This window comes from Diplotaxodon limnothrissa, unplaced genomic scaffold, assembly GCF_057381915.1.
Source record: "Diplotaxodon limnothrissa isolate DT_005_m unplaced genomic scaffold, D_limnothrissa_male_GT1.1 unmapped_scaffold_4, whole genome shotgun sequence".
NCBI lineage: Eukaryota > Metazoa > Chordata > Actinopteri > Cichliformes > Cichlidae > Diplotaxodon > Diplotaxodon limnothrissa.
The window spans coordinates 4110654-4132096 of record NW_028188558.1 but is presented as its reverse complement, the minus strand read 5'-3'; the positions used below and the strand labels follow the sequence as shown (position 1 = coordinate 4132096).

General features: G+C 43.6%; 1 protein-coding gene across 1 annotated transcript; it reads right to left on the bottom strand.

Annotated features, from left to right (window-relative positions):
• Positions 1-2215: 2215 nt before the first annotated feature.
• LOC146606912 (high choriolytic enzyme 1-like) lies at positions 2216-5374 on the bottom strand. The gene is made up of 8 exons (XM_085349197.1): positions 5321-5374; positions 5057-5084; positions 4914-4964; positions 4474-4605; positions 3811-3928; positions 2962-3140; positions 2564-2645; positions 2216-2348 (listed from the first exon to the last, which is right to left on the bottom strand). The coding sequence occupies exons 1-8, from the start codon at positions 5372-5374 to the stop codon at positions 2216-2218; spliced, it is 777 nt and encodes a 258-aa protein (XP_085205323.1).
• Between the last annotated feature and the right edge of the window lie 16069 nt (positions 5375-21443).

Genomic DNA, 21443 nt, shown 5'->3' with positions numbered 1-21443 from the left:
CTTTGTCCTGTTGGAGCATTACGCATGTATCCAGACAGGACTAAGGTGTTTAGGAAAGCAACCAGCTCTTTGTGTCCTCGCTCTCATAGAGGGAAGCCTCTGTCACACTAGCAGAGAGCACTAGAACTGAGAGCAGATATAACACCCCAACACAAAACAGATTGGCATCTCTAACAATGGATATGACATGAGTCACACATGGCATGTAATGAAGGAACCATAGTGAAGGTAGGTCACAAAGCAACTTGGAGAACCAAAGCTCTGGCAATATGTTTTTAGACTGCGGCTGAACGTTGTTCCGGGATTTATCACTGCTCATTCTTTTTGTTCCCCAAGTGTCCTCAATGTCTAAACCTTTGTTATGGTCAAACCATCAGGCCAGATGAAACCATGCCTCTCACTAGAGCAGGGCCAAAAATATTTAGCACGATATACATTTGAAAAGTTGCAATAACGATATAACCGACGATATAATTGACACTAGACAAAATACTTTACAACTCCACAACTTTATTAGTGCAAAAAACCCCATCAATGTATTTTCACTTAAACAAGCAGCTTTTTTATGTGCTTAAAGTTATATATAAACGTAACAGTGCAAATTCCTTGCTGACAGTTTAACCAAAAGGCATTTCCAGTGGAAACTGGCCGACATATCCTCAGCATAACCATGTATAATATCCACTAAACTTAAAAAGAGGTCATACACATACAATACGGTAACATTATGTTGAAGCACAGTACGTATCACTCCGCGAGGCTCCGCCTACGATAGTCGAAATGCTCCGACCCATATTCTATCACGATATTTCATTTTCTTATCGTTGCCCAACATTATACCGGTATTACCGTGAACAGTATGATATGGCCCAACCCTACCTCACTTATCATCAGACCAGCAAACAGGGAGAAAAGCTAAGCTGGCAGCCAGCAGCTCCTTAAACATCACCTTTGAACATGCTTGACAGCTTGCTCCGTCTATAGTTATTTAGTCAGACAGGCAGCATGATAGTACAAACAATTACAGCAACAAATGCCGGATCATTGTTCAGGCGTGTGCATGACTGAGGTTTCATAACAGTTTTTAACAACAGTTATGAAGAAACACATCAGCAGAAACTAAATGGCTGATCAGATTACTATGTGATGCATCATGATGGTGGTGGGAATATTCAAGTCTGTGGGGGTTTTAATCTTCTCAATCTAAACACTTGCACTGAACTGACTCCACCCTACACAAGAAGAAGTAGCACTCTAATCTTGAGAGACATGATCCACTCTCTGGTTTCAGTTTTCTGATGTTTGGTAGGATTTTAAATGCAGAACATGTATTTATGTAGTAGTATTTGTGCATTTGTTACATTTGTTGCACATTAAAAAAGGCACCTGTAACATTCTGTCCAACTTTAAGCAAAACACATATTTCTAAAATAACTTAAAATATAATAATGAAACAATACTGCCCCCTGTTGCTTGAAATATGGAATTTTATTTGATAGCACTTCTTACAGAAAGAGACAACAAACCAAAGATAAAACCCCTCGAAAAACAAAAGCAAGAAAAATTAGAAGACATTGTCAGAAAAATCTATTTTTAAAATATCAGAAGAAAGATTCTTCTTCTTACACTTGTGACACTGGACTATATCTACACACTATATCTTGTTGATACATGTTGGTCATGTATAAGACAACAGTCATGATCATTCCATGAAAGACTTGACTTTTTGTTTTGTTCACATATTTTTTCACTTTGCTGTTTTGCCAAACAAAAAGTTTTGAGACATGTCGCAGTCGCAAGGTTTGGTTCTATGTCTGCATCATTTACAGTTACAAAGTTAATTATCAAATGCACAGATTGAGAAATCCATTAATGATAGTTTATAGTCTAACAAAAGGGGAGAAAACCTCAACAGAAAGCGAGTTAACACCATCACCCTCTGGTATATAAGCCTGCCGTTTAGCTCGTAAAACAAAGACCCAGAATTTCAACTCTCTAAATGTGATATTTGCAGCACATTTTATGTTTCTTTTATCATTTTTAAGTATAGTGGATCCAGTCCCTTGGTGTAATGCTGGTGTTTGGGCATCTGAAGAGTCTGGATGCAAAGTTGAAGGTTCTTGCTGAATTTCTGGTTAGGAAAAAAAATCAACTCCGATCAGTACTTGCTTCGAACAAAAAGATAGCAAATTTCTTTTTTGTGGGTGTGTCTTAATTACTCACAGCATCCATAAAGCCTGTTTACACGGGCGATGTCATTGGGACTCATTTGGAAAGCATTTCCAAAATTAAGATTAGGATTGGACCTGGCAACAATGGTTGGCTGCCCATTCTTGGAGAAGGCGAGTCTAAAAGAACAAACAACAGCACACAAACACACATACGCGGTTATATTAGGAAAACAGAGGAGAAAATGGGCCCATAAAGTATTTAACATTAAAAATCCATTCCCCACTGAGTGTGTGCATGTTTTTGTTAGTCTGGATTACATTTTCTTGCAGAAAATGCAAAACATGTAAGGAAATATAAAACCTTACAAAGTCCATCTCACACAGCAACTCACCTGCCATAGTGCATGACAGAGTTGAAGTCATAGGGAGTCCCCAAATTGTTGGTCTGCACTTTCACAAAGTTGTGCTCTTGTCCTAAACAGAGATTTCCAGAAAATATTACATGTTTTTATATGCTTCCACTTCAAAATCCGTCTTCAGTCTCAGCTCTTTGACGATGTATAGATCGAAATGCTAGCTAATCTCTCCTGTGGTCATTTGTTTGATAGTCTTGGGACTAAAGAAATACAAACAAAATCTTCTATGCAGTGCTCGCTTGAACTGCAGTGTTTTATGTGCTGAGTTTGGAAAAGCACAGATTACTTGTAATATGTACACTGCTGTGAAACAGGAGGATGTCCCATTGTGTACTAAGTTAACTGTAACCAACGTTTTGGGTAGTTCAGCTGACCTGTGATGATGTTCTCGGTAAGGATCCTCACATGCAGATCTCTGTCAGAGCGGACCTGCTCGTGGTGGAAGCCCAGAGCATGAAGAACCTCATGTTGCACCGTCGACTGAAACAAGCAACCATTTCTCTGTAGGGAGACTAGCTGTCCTCCATTCTGACGGCCCAGGTATGAATAACACCTGATAGACACAATGACATCGCTTAAAAAATAGATGGACTGTTCTATAGCCTAGCACTGTGCATCCTCCTCCTTCAGCTAGTCATGCTAAGGCTAAAGTACCAAGAAAAGCAATGACAGTAATCATGTGACCGACTTTGACACTGTGGCTCTATAGACACTGCTCGAACCACACTTTAGCTTTTGTACTTTAATATCTTAAATAATATTTTAAAATAAAAAACACACATATCCATTATCAACTAAAGTAAATAAACAGATAGCGGTCAATCAATCTCAGAAGCTTTTTAAACATCTGTCGTCCCTTAATCATCTAATAACCCACCAGATTCATCTTCTCGCCTTACAAGGTGCCAGTCTCTAGTTTTGGAACTAGTGGACCAAATAGTATGTGAAATAATTAAGAGCAGATGAATAAAATGCTCTTTACACTCCTATGCAACAGTATACATTTCATCTAGTAGCAAACAAAAATAAAACTGGACATTTTACAGTACAAGGTCAATGCAGAATGGTCCTTCAAGAACCTGTTTTGATGACACATACAGAATATTTGTAATGCAATCATTTTCAGAATTGCATTTTTGAAGGGTTTAGAGGGTGTGGGTGTATCAGTCCTGTCCTGCCATATAAATACAAGTACAGTCTAAGTACAGCAAGTGCATTCTCACCCTTGTCCAGAGAAGAAGTGAAGGAAATCTCTGTCGCTTGTACGCCAGACAAACCGGATGCAGGTGGAAGCGTGGAAGGTGACTAGGGCATTGATGATGACGTTGCGCTCTTGGCTGCCTGCAGATTCAAATATGAGTCTGATGAGGAGCTTCTTCAGTATTCAGGATCTTCAATATGTTTCAGCCATTTCAACTTGGCAGCATAAACAGTATTTACAATCTGTGCTGCTTCGAGGATCTCTGAGTTCCCATCGGAATGACAGGGCCGCCAAAATCTATCTAGATGTCTATCTATCTGTCTGTCTGTCTGTCTGTCTGTCTGTCTGTCTGTCTATCTATCTGTCTGTCTGTCTGTCTGTCTGTCTGTCTGTCTTGAAATAGAAAAATTGAGAAAGTGACATTAAATGAAAACATAATTTGAAAATTGTGTGCATCTGTGTATGATATCAATTCAGCATACTTATACAAATATGACTTTTCAGTTTAAATGCTTTTTAGTTAATCCCACAATAAAACAGCATAGTTAACAAAGCAGTATTTTTGGAAACCACTTGAAATATATATTATATATATTTATATAATAATGGGTTTTATTTAACTATTTTTATCCATCTCTCCTTTTCATAAAGTCTGTGTTTAATGGTTAAAGTTTGTACTGCTTACTGTATTCAGTGCCAATGGAGACAGGTACATAGACAAAGGGTCCCGTTTTAGGCCACTTGCAGCCAGTGGCTGTGCATGGAACAGCATTCCTGGTAGCAGTGGGCACAATGTCACCATGAACCAACACTTTTGCTGCAGAACAACAAACAGAGCGTGGTTAAATGCTCGATACTTAGGCTGCCATTTGCTCAGTTATGTCAAAACAAAGAGGTAAATGCTTACAGCATTTACTTTATTGATCGCACAATTACAATGTTTGATAATAACACAAATAAAACTGCTGACTAAGACAAGCCAGTAAATGACCAAAAGGCTGATTGATCATTGTGTCTGTTGGGAGTTTACTGTATCTTAACATGTCAGTTCTCAGGGATCTTTCATTTTCATCCAGAATTTATATGTTAACAAAAAAGAGTTTTATTTTGTAAATCTTCACTTACTTGAGTTAGCATTGACTTTTTCAATGATCGCTGGGGCACCCAGAGACTCATCTGTGGATACAAGAGGCAACCAGCAGATTAACTTTAAGCTCTTATATTAAAAACACCTCAATATGTTGGAAGTATTTCATCACTGAACGCACCAGTTATATTTCTAATGACAGCAGCCCTCTGCAATAAAAAACAAGACATTTTCAACTTACTCTTAATCACATTTGAAATCACACTGACAAATGTTATTGTTGGCAAACAAAAACTATTATGTGAAAAAACTTCAACTGTGTCACGCTTAAACGCTCATAACAAGCAGCCATGTCTGTTAAGCAGACACGGTTAGAATTACTTTCACAGAACAGCCGGCAGTGTTGAACAACATTTAATGCCTTTGCTGGAAGAGTCAAGCTTACCAGACAAACGGCTGTCATTGACAGGCAGACGGAGAAGAAAAAGGCTGGAGTCATGATGTTGGTCCTCTGCAGTTAACCTACAGTCACAATCTGAACAGCACTGTTTAAAAAGAACTTCAATGAATGTAACTGCTGGAATAGAAAGGCATATAAGTGGGATACGGGCAACCCAACAGCTGATTCTGTTCATCTGGATGTTAACTTTTCTCCCAATGAAAATGCTGAGCAGACAACATCCACATGAAGAGAATCAGATATCTGGGATTTCCCTACGTAGAGGATTCAGCATGCAGGGAGATGATATGAGGAGGCTTACCTGTTGTACCAGGTGTTTGCTGGATGCAGCAGGTGTTCGGCTGCTCCATCTTTATAGATAGCTCACACAGGGTGTGGCTGAGGTTTCAGGGCTGTCTTTTTAGTTATCAATCCATTAGTTTCTTTTTGCTGATGCCAAAACACTAAAGCAGCAACAAATTTCCAGGAAGGAAACTTCAATCAAGGACATTGCAAACATTTTTTGAGGCTGACGTAAACATTCAGAGCATTAAATAATTGCAATTAAAAGTTGCAAAGCCCAAAGAAATGCTGATGGAAATTAAATTTCAATCAGACTGGAATGAAATTCTTTTAACAACATAATTACCTTTGGGCAAAATAGTCAATAACAACAACATTTTCCTCATATGTACTCAATTTGCACCTTTGCCTCAGTTTGTAAAACATTTCATTGCTAGCTTACAAAATAAAGTTCTTCCTTCTGAAATTCAGTCAAGCATCACATTAAGGAAATACTCACATAAAATGCAAACACTGAATATGTGGTCTGAATGAACAAAGATATGAAGTAAGGCGCTAGAGAAGGAAAACCAAACAATTCATCAGACCTTCTGGGATGAATGTGCCATAAATTAATTAATAATCATTTTAAAATCCTGTAACATTAGACAAATGGCAAACTATGAGTGATTTGTTGTGGCTTGCTGCGATGTCTTATATAATAGTTAGAGTTTAATATTTTGTGTAGCTCGAGGTATTAAAAATAGCTTTTTGACTATTTTTAATACCTCGGCTCCTGAGTAAGGAGAACTGTCTCTATCAATTCTCAGTAAGCAAGACACACATGAAAGAAGATTATGTATGAATTGATGAGAAATTTCAAGTGACAAAAGACTCAGTGCTACGTGAGAAACCAGGAAACAGGTTTTTAAGATTAGTTCTTGTAAATGCAGCTTCCTTGTGTGCAACCTGAAAAAGGCTGTGCTTAAAACAATTTCATAAAAGATATAAATCAATAAATGGAGAAACAATGTTTAAATGTTCATTTTATCTATTAAAAAACTTTTTATTTCTCTGTATCACTTTGGTTGATGGACTAATTTATATACAACGCTTTTCTACTCTCCTGGTGTACTCAAAGCGCTGTATACAACATGCCACATTCACCCACTCACACAAGCACTTCTAAACTCAAGTGTAAACAAATAATATTCACACACATTTACACTCCGATGAACGCATCGTAGGGCAACTTGGGGTTAGTGTTTGGCCCAACAATATTTGCACTGCAGTTCATCCTTGGGAAACCAAGGATCGAACCACCAACCTTCCAATCAGTAGCTGATCTGCTCTACCACCTGAGCTACAGCCACGCTTGTAACCACAATTGATCCACTTAGAAGATTCTTTTAATGTGGAAACAGAGGTTTTTTTGAATTCCTGCTACTGTCTGGGAAAGGAAAGAAGGAAAGGGACAAGTTACTGTACCTGCTAGTCTTACTGGTTCATCAACATGAACTTTCAGTTTGGGAAGTGTGATCTAAATGGGAGTGTTTACTGGAAGCTTTAGGGCACCATCGCAGTCATGCTGGCTTTGAGATAGGGACTTAAAGAACTCATCAGATCTTTCAGCATAGTTGAACTTAGGAATGTGCCACAGCTGCATGGGTGCAGGTTTTATTCTATGGATGCCTGACCTGACACGTCAAGGGTTTGAAGTGCTGTGGGGCCACAGTGCTACCCATATCAACACTGTCCCTCTTTATACACCACAGTCTGGAGTATATTACCACATTATGCAATAATGGGTGTCATGGTCCTGGGCCATGTTGGCCCAGTATTCTTAGTTTCCATGTATTTTTGTATTTTGTTCCTTATGTGTTTTCCCCTTGTGACTTTTATTCCCTGTGTGCCCCTCTATGTATCTGTGAGCCCTCGTCTCCCCTCCTTTCGTTTCATTCTATGTTTTCCCCAGCCCGTTAGGTCTGTGTTCTCCCCGTGCTCTCTCTCCTCCTGTCTGAACCTCTGTACTTCCTGTTTTACTTTGCCCGTCTCCCGTTAGTGTTGTGTTCACTCCTGCCGTGTCTTGTTATGATTATCAGTGTCACCTGTGTTCCCCGCGTGCTCCCACTTCCCTCGTTAACCCTCTGTGTATTTATGTCTGCGTCTCCCTCAGTTCTGTGTCGCGTTCTCCCTCATGCTGTGTGTGATTCCCTTGTGTTCCTTGGTGAGCTTTATGTTAGTTTTTCCCAGTTTAGTTTTGTATTTCCTGTCTTCCTTTGTCAGCAATAAAGCTGCTTTTTGAGTTCATCCCCTGTGTCTGTGAGTTTTGCGATTGGGTCCTCATCCTGCCTGCCACACAGCGATCCATGACAATGGGAAACACAAAACAAAACCTAAGAACTGGAACTTAGAAAATACTAAAGAACTAAGGAGCTAGGAATACTTCACATGGAAACTGTCATGTTCAAATATTCAGAAGGACTTCAGGAGACACTGAGGTCAATTATGGAGTTCCACAGGGTTCAGTGCTAGGACCAATTCTGTTTACATTATACATGCTTCCCTTAGGCAGCATCATTAGAAGACATAGCATGCATTTTCACTGCTATGCAGATGACACCCAGCTCTATCTGTCCATGAAGCCAGATAACACACACCAATGAGTTAAACTGCAGGAATGTCTTAAAGACATAAAGACCTGGATGGCCGCTAACTTTCTGCTTCTTAATTCAGATCAAACTGAGGTTATTGTACTCGGCCCTGAAAAGCTTAGAAATATGGTATCTAAGCAGATTCTTACTCTGGATGGCATTACCTTGGCCTCCAGTAACGCTGTGAGGAACCTTGGAGTCATTTTTGACCAGGATATGTCCTTCAACGCCGCACATATCAAACAAATACGTAAGACTGCTTTCTTCCATTTGTGCAACATCTCTAAAATTAGAAATATCCTGTCTCACAGTGACGCTGAAAAACTAGTTCATGCATTTATTACTTCCAGGCTGGACTACTGTAATTCATTATTATCAGGATGTCCAAAAAACTCACTGAAAAGCCTTCAGCTAATCCAAAATGCTGCAGCAAGAGTCCACACAGGGACTAGAAAGAGAGAGCAGATTTCTCCTGTTTTGGCTTCCCTTCATTGGCTTCCTGTTAAATCCAGAATTCAAAATCCTGCTCCTCACATACAAGGTCTTAAATAATCGGGCCCCATCTTATCTTAATGACCTTGTAGTACCATATCACCCTATTAGAGCACTTCGCTCTCACTCTGCAGGCCTACTTGTTGTTCCTAGAGTATTTAAAAGTAGAATGGGAGGCAGAGCCTTCAGTTTTCAGGCCCCTCTTCTGTCGAACCAGCTTCCAGTTTGGATTCGGGAGACAGACACTATCTTTACTTTCAAGATTAGGCTTCAAACTTGCCTTTTTGCTAAAGCATATAGTTAGAGCTGGACCAGGTGAGCCTGAATCCTCCCTTAGTTATGCTGCAATAGACGTAGGCTGCCGGGGGATTCCCATGATGCATTGAGTTTTTCCTTTCCAGTCACCTTTCTCACTCACTATGTATTAATAGACCTCTCTGCATTGAATCATATCTGTTATTAATCTCTGTCTCTCTTCCACAGCATGTCTTTATCCTGTCTTCCTTCTCTCACCCCAGTTTTCTTCCTGTTAAAAGGGAGTTTTTCCTTCCCACTGTTGCCAAAGTGCTTGCTCATAGGGGGTCATATGATTGCTGGGTTTTTCTCTGTATCTATTATTGTGCGATCTACTGTACAATATAAAGCGCCTTGAGGCGACTTTTATTGTGATTTGGCGCTATATAAATAAAATTGAATTGAATTGAATTACAGCTGGCGTGGACGAGGCTAAGCATCAGACTTTCAAATGAATTAAAGTCTGTCTGGGTCTTTCATTAATTAATAGGCTGGTGTGAAAAATTGCTGCCACACCGCCCCCTCGGCCTGTGCTTCGAGGTTTCTGGTAGTTATAATGACTCGGGGGTGTTGATTCATTTAAACTAACATAATCATCCTGCTGCAACCAGGTTTCTGTAAGGCAGAGTAAATCAATTTGTTGATCAATTATTAAGTCATGTACTAACAGAGACTTGGAGGAGAGAGACCTAATGTTTAATAATCCACATTTCACTGTTTTACTCTTTGGTTCAGATGTGGATACTGTATTGTTCTTTCTTTGTAATTGTTTATGTTTAAGTTGTTTGTTGCTGGTTTTTAGTTTGTTTTTTGTCTTTTTGGAAGCTGACACAGTCTCTATGGAGATGGGTTTTGGGGGGGTAGCAGGAGGAGAGAAGCTGCAGAGAGGCGTGTAAGACTGCAACTCTGCTTCCTGGTCCCAACTCTGGATAGTCATATTTTGGGGGGTTTAATAAATTTGTCCATGTTTCTAGAAATGAGAGCTGCTCCATCCAAAGTGGGATGGATGCCGTCTCTCCTAACAAGTCCAGGTTTCCTCCAGAAGGTTTGCCAATTATCTATGAAGCCCACATCGTTTCTGGGACACCACTCAGACAGCCAGCAATTTAAGGAGAACATGCGGCTAAACATGTCACTCCTGGTCTGATTGGGGAGGGGACCAGAGAAAACTACCGAGTCCGACATTGTTTTAGCAAAGTTGCACACCGATTCAATATTGATTTTAGTGACCTCCGATTGGCGTAACCGGGTGTCATTACTGCCGACATTAATTATGATTTTATTAAATTTACATTTACCCATAGCCAGCAGTTTTAAATTTCCTTCAATGTCGGCTTCTCTGGCCCCTGGAAGACATTTGACTATGGTTGCCGGTGTCTCTAGCTTCACATGTCTGAGAACAGAATCACCAATTACCAGAGTTTGACTCCTGGCAGGTGTGTCGCCGAGTGGGGAAAAACGGTTAGACACATGAACGGGTTGGTGGTGTACCTGGGGCTTCTGTTTAGGACTATGCTTCCTCCTCACCGTCACCCAGCCGCCCTCTTTCACAGCTGCTTGGGGTCTGCTGGGAAACAGCTAGCGGGGCTTACGCTATCTTCCAGAACACTCTTCTCCAACTTGAAGAACCTTGTTGGAGCAACTATTTCTTTAATGGGAGATATCAGAGTTCTAACCAGAGCACCTTTAGCTCTTTCATGGAGAAACTTGCCCAAAGCCTTCCTTCTACTATCCCAGCTACTTTTGTTACTATCCCACTTATAATCTTATCTTTTCGCCTTCGGTGAGTGATTGTTTATTTAATTCTTTAGTTATTGTGAACTGTATGTATTTTGATAGGGGTTATTTTTTGGTTTGGCTTTTGTTATATAAATGACAATAAAATTTCTAATAACTCCAAACTATGTCATAATCAAATTCAAACTAATACTATAGAATGGAAAGAAAAAACAGAAAAAACATACATTTCTCTTTTTTTTCTTTTGTTTGTTTTTTTTACAAGCGAAAAATAGTGTGACGTCTGCACAATGTTTGGACCCCTCTAGGGGTCTTCCTCAGGCGCTTGGCTCGCTCCTGAAAACAAAAAGGCTGGCTGGGTCAATCACAGAGTTTTGCTATTAACAATAGCTTTTTTGACCAAAGTCTATTTCTTTGGCTCCTGACTAAGGAGAACTTTCTTGTTCAATTCTCAGTAAGCAAGACATGCATGAAAGAAGATTATGTATGAATAGATGAGAAATTTCAAGTGACAAAAGACTCAGTGATACATCAGACAAACCAGGAAACAGTTGTTTTTTTTAAAAATGAGTTTTTCTATATAAAGCATCCTTGGGTGCAACCTGATAAAACCACAAGCTGTGCTTAAAATGATTACATAAAAGATAAGATATAAATCAGTAAATGGAGAAACAGAGTTTAATTGTTCATTTTATTTCTTAAAAACTATTTATTTAGTTATCTGTTCATTACAATTGATCCACTTTTTTCTTGGAATTCTCATTTTTATTTATACACAGAAAACAGCTGCAGGTGGATGATTCAAAAATGAGGAAGTAAAGCTGTCAACAACAAAAGTAGGCTCATGTGTAACAAGAAAAAAAACACCTCTAAGCTGGCTCACCAGACAATACAAATAACAAAGGACAGCATAGTTTAGTAAGGAGGTCTATTTTTGAATTCCTGCTAGTGTCTGGGAATAGAGGCAAAGGCATGTATTACCGTACCTGCTAGTCTTACTGGTTCATCAACATGAACTTTCAGTTTGGGAAGTGTGATCTAAATAGGAGTGTTTACTGGAAGCTTTAGGGCACCATCACAGTCATGCTGGCTTTGAGATAGTTTAACTTAGGAATGTGCCATAGCTGCATGTGTGCAGGTTTTATTCTATGGATGCCTGACCTGACACGTCAAGGGTTTGAAGTGCTGTGAGGCCACAGTGCTACCCATATCAACACTGTCCCTCTTTATACACCACAGTCTGGAGTATATTACCACATTATGCAATAATGGGAAACACAAAACAAAACCTAACGGTGTGTTCACACCGAACGCGATGGACACGAACAAAACGCTCCAAACGGCCCTAATGTGACGCGTGCACATTCGCACCTCTACGCGTGTCCAAGAAAAATCCATCGCGCGTCAAAATATCGTGAACCGGAAATGTGGGAGGAATGTGGGAGGAAGTTGTGCCAGACGGTATCTTTGCAAGATGGCAGCTGTCGAGCTAGCGCTTGAAGAGAGAGTCTCCCTTCTCTATTTACTGTGGAGAGCAGAGCAGCGGCGTAAAAGACGTCCTCGCCGTACCTGGGTCCATCAGGTCCTCCAGAGGCGTGAGCAGTTTGGTGAGTTTCACCATTTGCTCCAGGAGCTGCGCCTGGATGACGGCCGATTCCAGCGCTATCACCGTCTCTCACTCGGCCATTTTGAGGACCTGCTTTCCCGCATCAGTCCCAGAATCGCCCGCCTAGACACCAATTACAGGCGCTCAATCCCACCTGCAGAGCGCCTGTCCGTCTGCCTGAGGTTAGTAAACGTATTTAATACGGTAGTCCTTTATTGATACCTGTGCTAATATATGCTAAATCATCCATTTATACACTGCTAACCAGTGTTGGACAAGTTACTTGAAAAAAGTAATCAATAACTAATTACTGACTACTTCCCCAAAAAAGTAATCCTGTTACTTTACTGATTACTTATTTTCAAAAGTAATTAATTACTTAGTTACTTAGTTACTTTTTAAAAACATGATTTACAACCTGAAGAGGTGATAAAGCAATAGATCTTTCAGCCCAATTCTACTTTTTCTACATAATCCATCATACAAAATGTAATCAAATGGAAAAGTCTCTTTTTAAAACTTGTTTTATTAGTTTTAATTTTTTAACTTTATGCATCAAGCAAAAATTTAATTATCTGCAACATTCTCTGACTGGAAGAAATTAGTTTAACATTTAAACCTATTTTCTGCACATTCCAGCACATAAAATAAAATATTTTTTGTGTTTACACTCAGTCTTTCAAATAGATGCAAGTAAAACACAGCAGAAAATAAATAAAGTCAAAGACTCAGCGGTCCTGTTGCTCTATTTTCACCTTTAAAGCAGGACTGCGGTAGGCGGAGGGTTACCCTGGTGCAGGTGTGCCGCGGTCAGTTGAAGAATCCGCGAGTTTCTCAGTGAGTTTCCCATTACGTCGTAGCTACTCGGTGCTTGTTTAGGGTTTTTTTTCCCTGTAAAAAGAAGTTTTCTTCCCACGCACGATGGACACTAATGTTTTTGTCACTTTTTATGGAATCAAACTCAAAGTAAGGTCAGTACTTCCACGCTTTAAACGCTGCACGCTCATACTCTCTCTGCACTCGATATATGATTCATTGTTGATCTGCACACAACTGTTGTCACCAACGGCGCACTCGCTTACGTCACTGTCATGAGACATTCTCGCAAAAAAAATCACAGTTTTAATAACGCAGTAACGCAGCGTTCCTATGGGAAAGTAACGGTAATAACGCGTTACGCATTACTGCCCATCTCTGCTGCTAACTTGGATGTGCTATGCTATCAATGAATGCTGTCGGTGTTTACTGATAGCAAGCTGTGGTACGGAGACGACTGTTTATAATATTTCTAGTGATACTCAGGTCTCATCAAGTCCCGATTTAATTCGATTTATGCTGTTATCAGTGTTTGAATGATAGCATGGCTGTGGTGTCACATCAATGTATGCTCTCGCTGTTTGGTTGGTTTTAATTGGTTTTAATTTTGCACTCCAGTATGAACACAAATCCCCCAACCCGAGGATCAGCACAACATAACCTAACAGACCTACACCTTAGTTCACAGATTCACTTTGTCTAAGGTGTATTTCTGGGATTTCACACAACAAACTACATAATTGTCATGGTGCTGGGTCGTGTGACCCAGTGTTTGAGTTTTTTATATATCTTTGGTATCCATTTGTGCCCTAGTTTAATCCATCCATCTTCAGCCGCTTTGTCCGGGGCCGGGTCGCGGGGGCAGCAGCCTAAGAAAAGAGGCCCAGACCTCCCTCTCCCCAGCCACCTCCTCCAGCTTATCCGGGGGAATACCAAGGCGTTCCCAGGCCAGCCGAGAGATATAATCTCTCCAGCGTGTCCTGGGTCTGCCCCGGGGCCTCCTCCCGGTGGGACATGCCGGGAACACCTCGCCCAGGAGGCGCCCAGGGGGCATCCTTGTCAGATGCCCGAACCACCTCAGCTGGCTCCTTTCGATGTGGAGCAGCAGATGCTCTACTCTGAGCCCCTCCCGGATGGCCGAACTTCTCACCCTATCTCTAAGGGAGAGGCAAGCCACCCTTCGGAGGAAGCTCATTTCTGCCGCTTGTATCCGCGATCTCGTTCTTTCGGTCACTACCCACAGCTCGTGGCCATAGGTGAGGGTAGGGACGTAGATCGACCGGTAAATTGAGAGCTTTGCTTTTACACTCAGCTCCCTCTTCACCACGACGGACCGGTGCAGCGTCTGCATTACTGCAGCTGCAGCCCCAATCCGTCTGTCGATCTCCGGCTCCCTTCTCCCATCACTCGCGAACAAGACCCCGAGATACTTGAACTCCTCCACTTGGGGCAGGAACTCATCCCCGACCCGGAGTGGGCACTCCACCCTTTTCCGGCTGAGAACCATGGCCTCAGATTTGGAGGTGCTGATCCTCATTCCCGCTGCTTCACACTCGGCTGCGAACCGTTCCAGTGCGAGCTGGAGGCCCTCACCCGATGAAGCCAACAGAACCACATCATCTGCAAAAATCAGAGATGAGATTCTGAGGCCACCAAAGCGAAAGCCCTCCGCCACTTGGCTGCGCCTAGAAATCCTGTCCATAAAAATTATGAACAGAACCGGAGACAAAGGGCAGCCCTGGCAGAGCCCATCACCCACCGGGAACGAGTCCGACTTATTGCCGGCAATGCAAACCAAGCTCTTGCAACGGTTGTATAGGGATCGAATGGCCCGTAGCAATGGGCCAGACACCCCATATTCCCGCAACACCTCCCACAGAACACCCCGAGGGACATGGTCGAATGCCTTCTCCAAGTCCACAAAACACATGTAGACTGGTTGGGCAAACTCCCATGCACCCTCAAGTATCCTGGAGAGGATAAAGAGCTGGTCCAGTGTTCCGCAACCAGGACGAAAACCGCATTGTTCCTCCTGTATCCGAGGTTCGACTAACGGACGAACTCTCCTTTCCAGTACCCTGGCATAGACTTTCCCAGGGAGGCTGAGGAGTGTGATCCCCCTGTAGTTGGAACACACCCTCCGGTCCCCTTTCTTAAAGATGGGGACCACCACCCCGGTCTGCCAGTCCACAGGTACTGCCCCTGATCTCCACGCAACATTGCAGAGGCGTGTCAACCAGGACAGCCCTACAACGTCCAGAGCCTTCAGGAACTCGGGGCGGACCTCATCAACACCAGGGGCTCTGCCACCAAGGAGTTGTTTAACTGCCTCAGTGACCTCGCCCCCGGAAATTGGCGGGTCATTCCCCTCATCCCCAGACTCTGCTTCCTCCTCGGAAGACGTGTCAGTGGGATTAAGGAGGTCCTCGAAGTATTCCTTCCACCGCCTGACAATTTTCTCAGTCGACGTCAGCAGCGCTCCGCCAGCACTATACACAGTGCAGGTAGAGCACCGCTTTCCCCTCATGAGACGTCTGACGGTTTGCCAGAATCTCCTCGAGGCAGTCCGAAAGTCTTTTTCCATGGCCTCTCCGAACTCCTCCCACACCCGAGTTTTTGCTTCAGCCACTGCCCGAGCCGCATTCCGCTTGGCCTGTCGATACCTGTCGGCTGCCTCCAGAGTCCCACAGGCTAACCAAGCCCGATAGGACTCCTTCTTTAGCCTGGTGGCTCCCTTCACCTCTGGTGTCCACCATTTGGTTCGGGGATTACCACCACGGCAGGCACCAACCACCTTGCGGCCGCAGCTCAATGCAGCAGCTTCGGCAATGGAGACGCTGAACATGGTCCATTCGGACTCAATGTCCCCAGTCTCCCTCGGAATGCTGTTGAAGCTCTGCTGGAGGTGTGCGTTGAAGATGTCGCGGACTGGGGCCTCTGCTAGACGTTCCCAGCACACCCTCACTACGCGTTTAGGTGCACCAGGTCTGTCCAGCGTCTTCCCCCGCCACCTGATCCAACTCACCACCAGGTGGTGATCAGTTGACAGCTCAGCCCCTCTCTTTACCCGAGTGTCCAGAACATATGGTCGCAGATCTGCTGATACGATTACAAAATCGATCATCGACCTACGGCCTAGAGCGTCCTGGTGCCACGTGCACTTATGGACACTCTTATGTTCGAACAGGGTGTTCGTTATGGCCAAACTGTGATTAGCACAGAAGTCCAATAACAGAGCACCGCTCGGGTTCAGATCAGGGAGGCCGTTCCTCCCAATCACGCCCCTCCAGGTCTCGCTGTCGTTACCCACGTGAGCATTGAAGTCTCCCAGCAGGACAACAGAGTCTCCAGGTGGAGCACCCTCCAGCACCCCCCCCCCCCCAGGGACTCTAAGAAGGCTGGGTACTCTGAACTGCCACTCGGCGCATAAGCGCAGATGACAGTCAGGACCCGTTCCCCGACCCTAAGGCGCAGGGAACAAACCCTCTCGTCCACCGGGAAAAACCCCAACGTACCGGCAGCAAGCCGAGGGGATATTAGGATACCCACCCCAGCCCGCCGCCTCTCACCAGGGGCAACTCCAGACTGAGACAGAGTCCAGCCCCTCTCCAGGAGACTGGTTCCAGAGCCCAAGCCATGTGCAGAGGTGAGCGCGACTATATCTAGCCGGTACCTCTCAACCTCACGCACTAACTCAGGCTCCTTCCCCACCAGAGAGGTGACATTCCATGTCCCTATTGCTAGTCTTGGCAGCCGGGGGTCAGTCCTCCAGGGCCTCCGCTCCTGGCCGCCACCCGGCACACAATGCACCCGACCCCTATGGCGCCTCCTGCGGGTGGTGGGCCTGTGGGAGGATGGGCCCATGTCTCCTCTTCGGGCTGTGCCCGGCCGGGCCCCATGGACTAAGGCCCGGCCACCAGACGCTCGCCCTCGGGCACCCTCCCCGGGCCTGGCTCCAGGGCGGGGCCCCGGTAACCCTATCCCGGGCAGGGTAAACTGTTCCCTCAGTGTCCTTTTCATAAGGGTTTAATTCATCTAGTTAATTTCTAGATTGCTGTTTAGTCCTTTGCTTCTTAGTTGTTTATGTCATCTCCCCCTGTACTCAGTCTCCCTGGTTCGTGCGTCTACCTGTCATGAGTCATGTCTGCGTGGTTATGGTTAGTTCAGGTCTCCATGTTTCCTGTTTTACTTTGAAAGTCTGTATTCAATGCCAGTGTATTTAGTTTCACTTCTCCTGTCCTGTCTTTAGGTTCATGTGTGTCAGCTGTGCTCCCATGTGTGGCCACTTCCCCTGATCATCCCTCATGTGTATTTAGTCTCTGGCTGTATCCCAATTCAGGGTCTGCAGCCTTAAAGGCCGCATTTTAAGGCCGATTACATCACAACGACGCGACAAAGGCTGTCCCAATTCAAAGGCTGCTCGAAATGCGGCCCTCAAATGCGTCCTTCATTTCCCTGAATTTTAAGGATGTGGCAGTGTAGACTTCGTGGCCCAACATATCCCAGAATGCATAGCGCGGCAGTGGGTGTGGATAATTTTGCCGAAAAAAACTGCGGCTGAGGGGCGCCCGAAGAGTAAACTTTAAGTAAGTACTGAATATTATGTCACTTATGTGCAAATGTTCAATAACGAAGAACATTAAAACATTACTGTTGGCCACATGTCGGGAAAGTTATGTGACATTAGCGACGTTTGTACTAACTTGGTTTTAAAGCCTTTACTTTAAAATATATGCCGTTCAATAGCTGAGCTTCATCTTACAGAGAATGATCAAAGCTCATGTAGAAACAAACAAACAAATGAACAAAAGATTTTCTCCTTCATTTCTGTCAAACAAAGCTTTATGAAACGTTTTTAGCTGTTAGTATAATGGTTGCTAGGCAACCTGGGCAGCGCAATGGAGGCTAGACCGTTTCACAAGCCTCGCACTTCCGGCCTTAGCGGTCTTTAAGTACGCGGCCCTTGAGGATTGTTAAGACTGTGTACCTTAGGGCTGCAGACCCTGAATTGGGATACAGCCAATGTGTTTCATGCAGTCTGTGTCGCGTCGTCTGTGTTCCCACCCTCCATGTTTTCATGCCCAGTCTTTTGTATTCTTAGCCATAGCTTTCCGTGTCTTCATAACTTATCATAGTATTAGTTCCCCAGTTTTGTTATAGTTTAGTTCTCATCACTGTAATTCTGCCTTGTTTGAACCCTGTGTCTTCAGCCGAAATAAAGGCTCGCTTTTCGTTCAAAACTCAGTTTCATGTCTTCGCCAGTGTCTGCACCTGAGTCCTCCACACACTCTCCATACGGTCAGCCACTGCGACCGTGACAATAATGGGCTTGGAATTACATCATTATGAATGAAATGTGCTCTATTTGGAAGCAGCCTCCCCTTTCGACGGGTTGTGTGTGAGACTTTAAATCATCAAACTGTAAATTATAGAATTTAAATTGTTATTGATCCCTGGGGCAATCGTGGCTCAAGAGTTGGCAGCTCGTCTTGTAATCGGAAGGTTGGCGGTTCGAGCCCCGGCTCGGACAGTCTCGGTCATTGTGTTCTTGGGCAAGACACTTCACCCGTTGCCTTCTGGTGGTGGTCAGAGGGCCCGGTGGCGCCAGTGTCCGGCAGCCTCGCCTCTGTCAGTGCCCCAGGGTGGCTGTGGCTACAATGTAGCTGCCATCACCAGTGTGTGAATGGGTGGATGACTGGATATGTAAAGCACTTTGGGTCCTTAGGGACTAGTAAAGCGCTATATAAATACAGGCCATTTACCTTTACCCCGAGTCCTAAAGTGTATATTTATTCTCTTAATCTTCTTATATTTATTGTTTGTTTACTTGCACTGCTGTAACTGGAGCCTCGTCGTCTCGTCTCTCTATATACTGGACTGTATATAGCGGAGATGACAATAAAGTTTACTTTAACTTTGCAGGCGCACCGAGGGCTCCTGCGCTCACTTTTCGCGTATAGAATTTAAAAAAAAAACATCGGTGCAAATTATAAGTCTGTATCATAATGTCTGGTGTTTTCGTGTTTGTTGTTTTGTTTTTATTTTGTGAGTTGGTTATTAGATGCTGCTCCAGTCAGCCAGAGAATCCCCCGCCGCACATATCAAACAAATATGTAAGACTGCTTTCTTCCATTTGTGCAACATCTCTAAAGTTAGAAATATCCTGTCTCAGAGTGACGCTGAAAAACTAGTTCATGCATTTATTACTTACAGGCTGGACGACTGTAATTCATTATTATCAGGATGTCCTAAAAATTCGCTGAACCTCCCGTGTCGCCCGTATCAAAAACCGCTACTGAGTGGGGCCTACGCTATCTTCGGCTGCACCAGCTACAGGGGCCTGGCTAGCTATGGATGAATGAAGGGTGCGAAGCAGAGTCTCCAATTAAGTAATCCTGGCCTCCAGAGCTGCAAATATGCTACATTTGTTACAGATATCATTACTGCTAAAGGAGGCCGAGGAGTAACTAAACATCTGACACAGTGAGCAAGAAAGTGCAGGAGGGACAGGTGAAGTAGCCATGGTGCTAACGAGTCGGCTATGAGCTAAGCTAAGCTAGCGAAACAGTACAGACACAGTGAGTGAATACTTTGGCTATAAATTAGGTCGTGACTACACAGAGATTGTGCTTTGGATGAAGCACGAGAAGATTATACTATGAAAAAATAATGTATTTAAAAGTTTTAATTAAATTGCTAAGCAAATAAGCTACTCAGAAACACCACTGTGTTTGAGCAGGAACAGGAAGTGATACTCTACCACAGAGCGAGCGAACACCAAGTGGCGTCCCACAATACTATGATGTCATAGTGCGCTCACACAAAGGCGTTGGTGCTTCAGTTGCATGGTTTGCCACTATTGGCGGAAATAAGACTTTTCTTGCTGCAACAGAAAGATGGAGGCATAATTACATGACACAAATCAGTGACACAGATTTAAAACACAATTCATGAAATATGTCAAAAGTTCAAACTGTCGCCATAACGTGTATACATTGCTGTGACTTATAAAGTGTCTGCTTATTTTTGTTTTTTCTTCCAATAGCGTCAAAAACATTAGCTAATGTAGCTTAAATCATTATTGGTTTGTTAAAGATTTGTATTTCTAATCTGATCGAATTGGACTTTTGTGTATGGTTTTGATTTTCAAATCTTTAGCATTTATTTTTCTCCATCTTTGAGTTTAAGAGTGATCTTTGTAACTCCACTTTCTAAGAAAAAGAATAAGAAAGATGGGAAAGGTATTTGACACTTGTTTTTTTTTTTTGTTTTTTGTTTTTTGCCTGTCCCATTTGGTTCTTTAGCCATCAGAATTGTTGTCTGAAGACCAACAAGGATACCCAATGGATTTACTTTGCCAAATGGATCATCGTGGCATTGCCGTATTGGTCCATTTGGTCGATCTTTGTTTTTATTATTTATTATATTTTATTTTCAGATGTTACAGACGGGACAGACATGAGTGAGGGATAGGAAAGGGAGAAAGAAAGAGGAAGGAAAGGAAAAACAGAAGGGGAGAGGGACAGTGAGAAAGGGGGGGAGAAAAAAAAAATCTCCTGGATCACCTGTTGAGAGAAGAATAGAAAACAAGCAAAAAAAACAAAGCAACATACTAAACACAACACCATCGCATTAATCTAGCTAAGTGTAAACAGCAGTAAATACTACATATTCAATGTTGTTGTGCAGCACGCAGGACAGATGTGCTTCGAAGTAGCAGCCAAGAAAGGTGTAATTTGGGTCTACGAGCAGTGAACACCCATGTGCATACCTGTGTGGATCAGCGCGCTTGTATTCCAAAGGTTTCTCCATGTAACGATCTGCTAGGGAGTGTGGGGGGGCCACAGCCCCGTCCTCCGGGGTGTGAAGCGGGTATGGAGGAGATCAAAACTCCAGACATCCAGAGGCCCCCAGAACACAAGAGACCAAGGAAGACCAACAGAGGGGCAGCCGCGCCACTGTTCCAGTAAGAGCTGAGGAGAGTCCCAGATGAGGGTTCACTCAGCAGCCGCGGAGCAGAAGCCAGGGGGGGTTGCAGTGACGTGCCCATGAGCTCCGCCGGCCCCCAGCTGTGCCTGACTGACCGAGCCCCAGGCCGAGAGGCCGGGGGCACCCCACCTCCGAAGGGGCCCAAGCGACCCCCAGGCTCCAGGCCCCGATAAGCGGCCGCCAAGGAGTGAGCCGGTGTGTACCTGGACGCCCACCCCCAGACACAAAGAACCACCAACGCACCGACACCTGAGGGAGT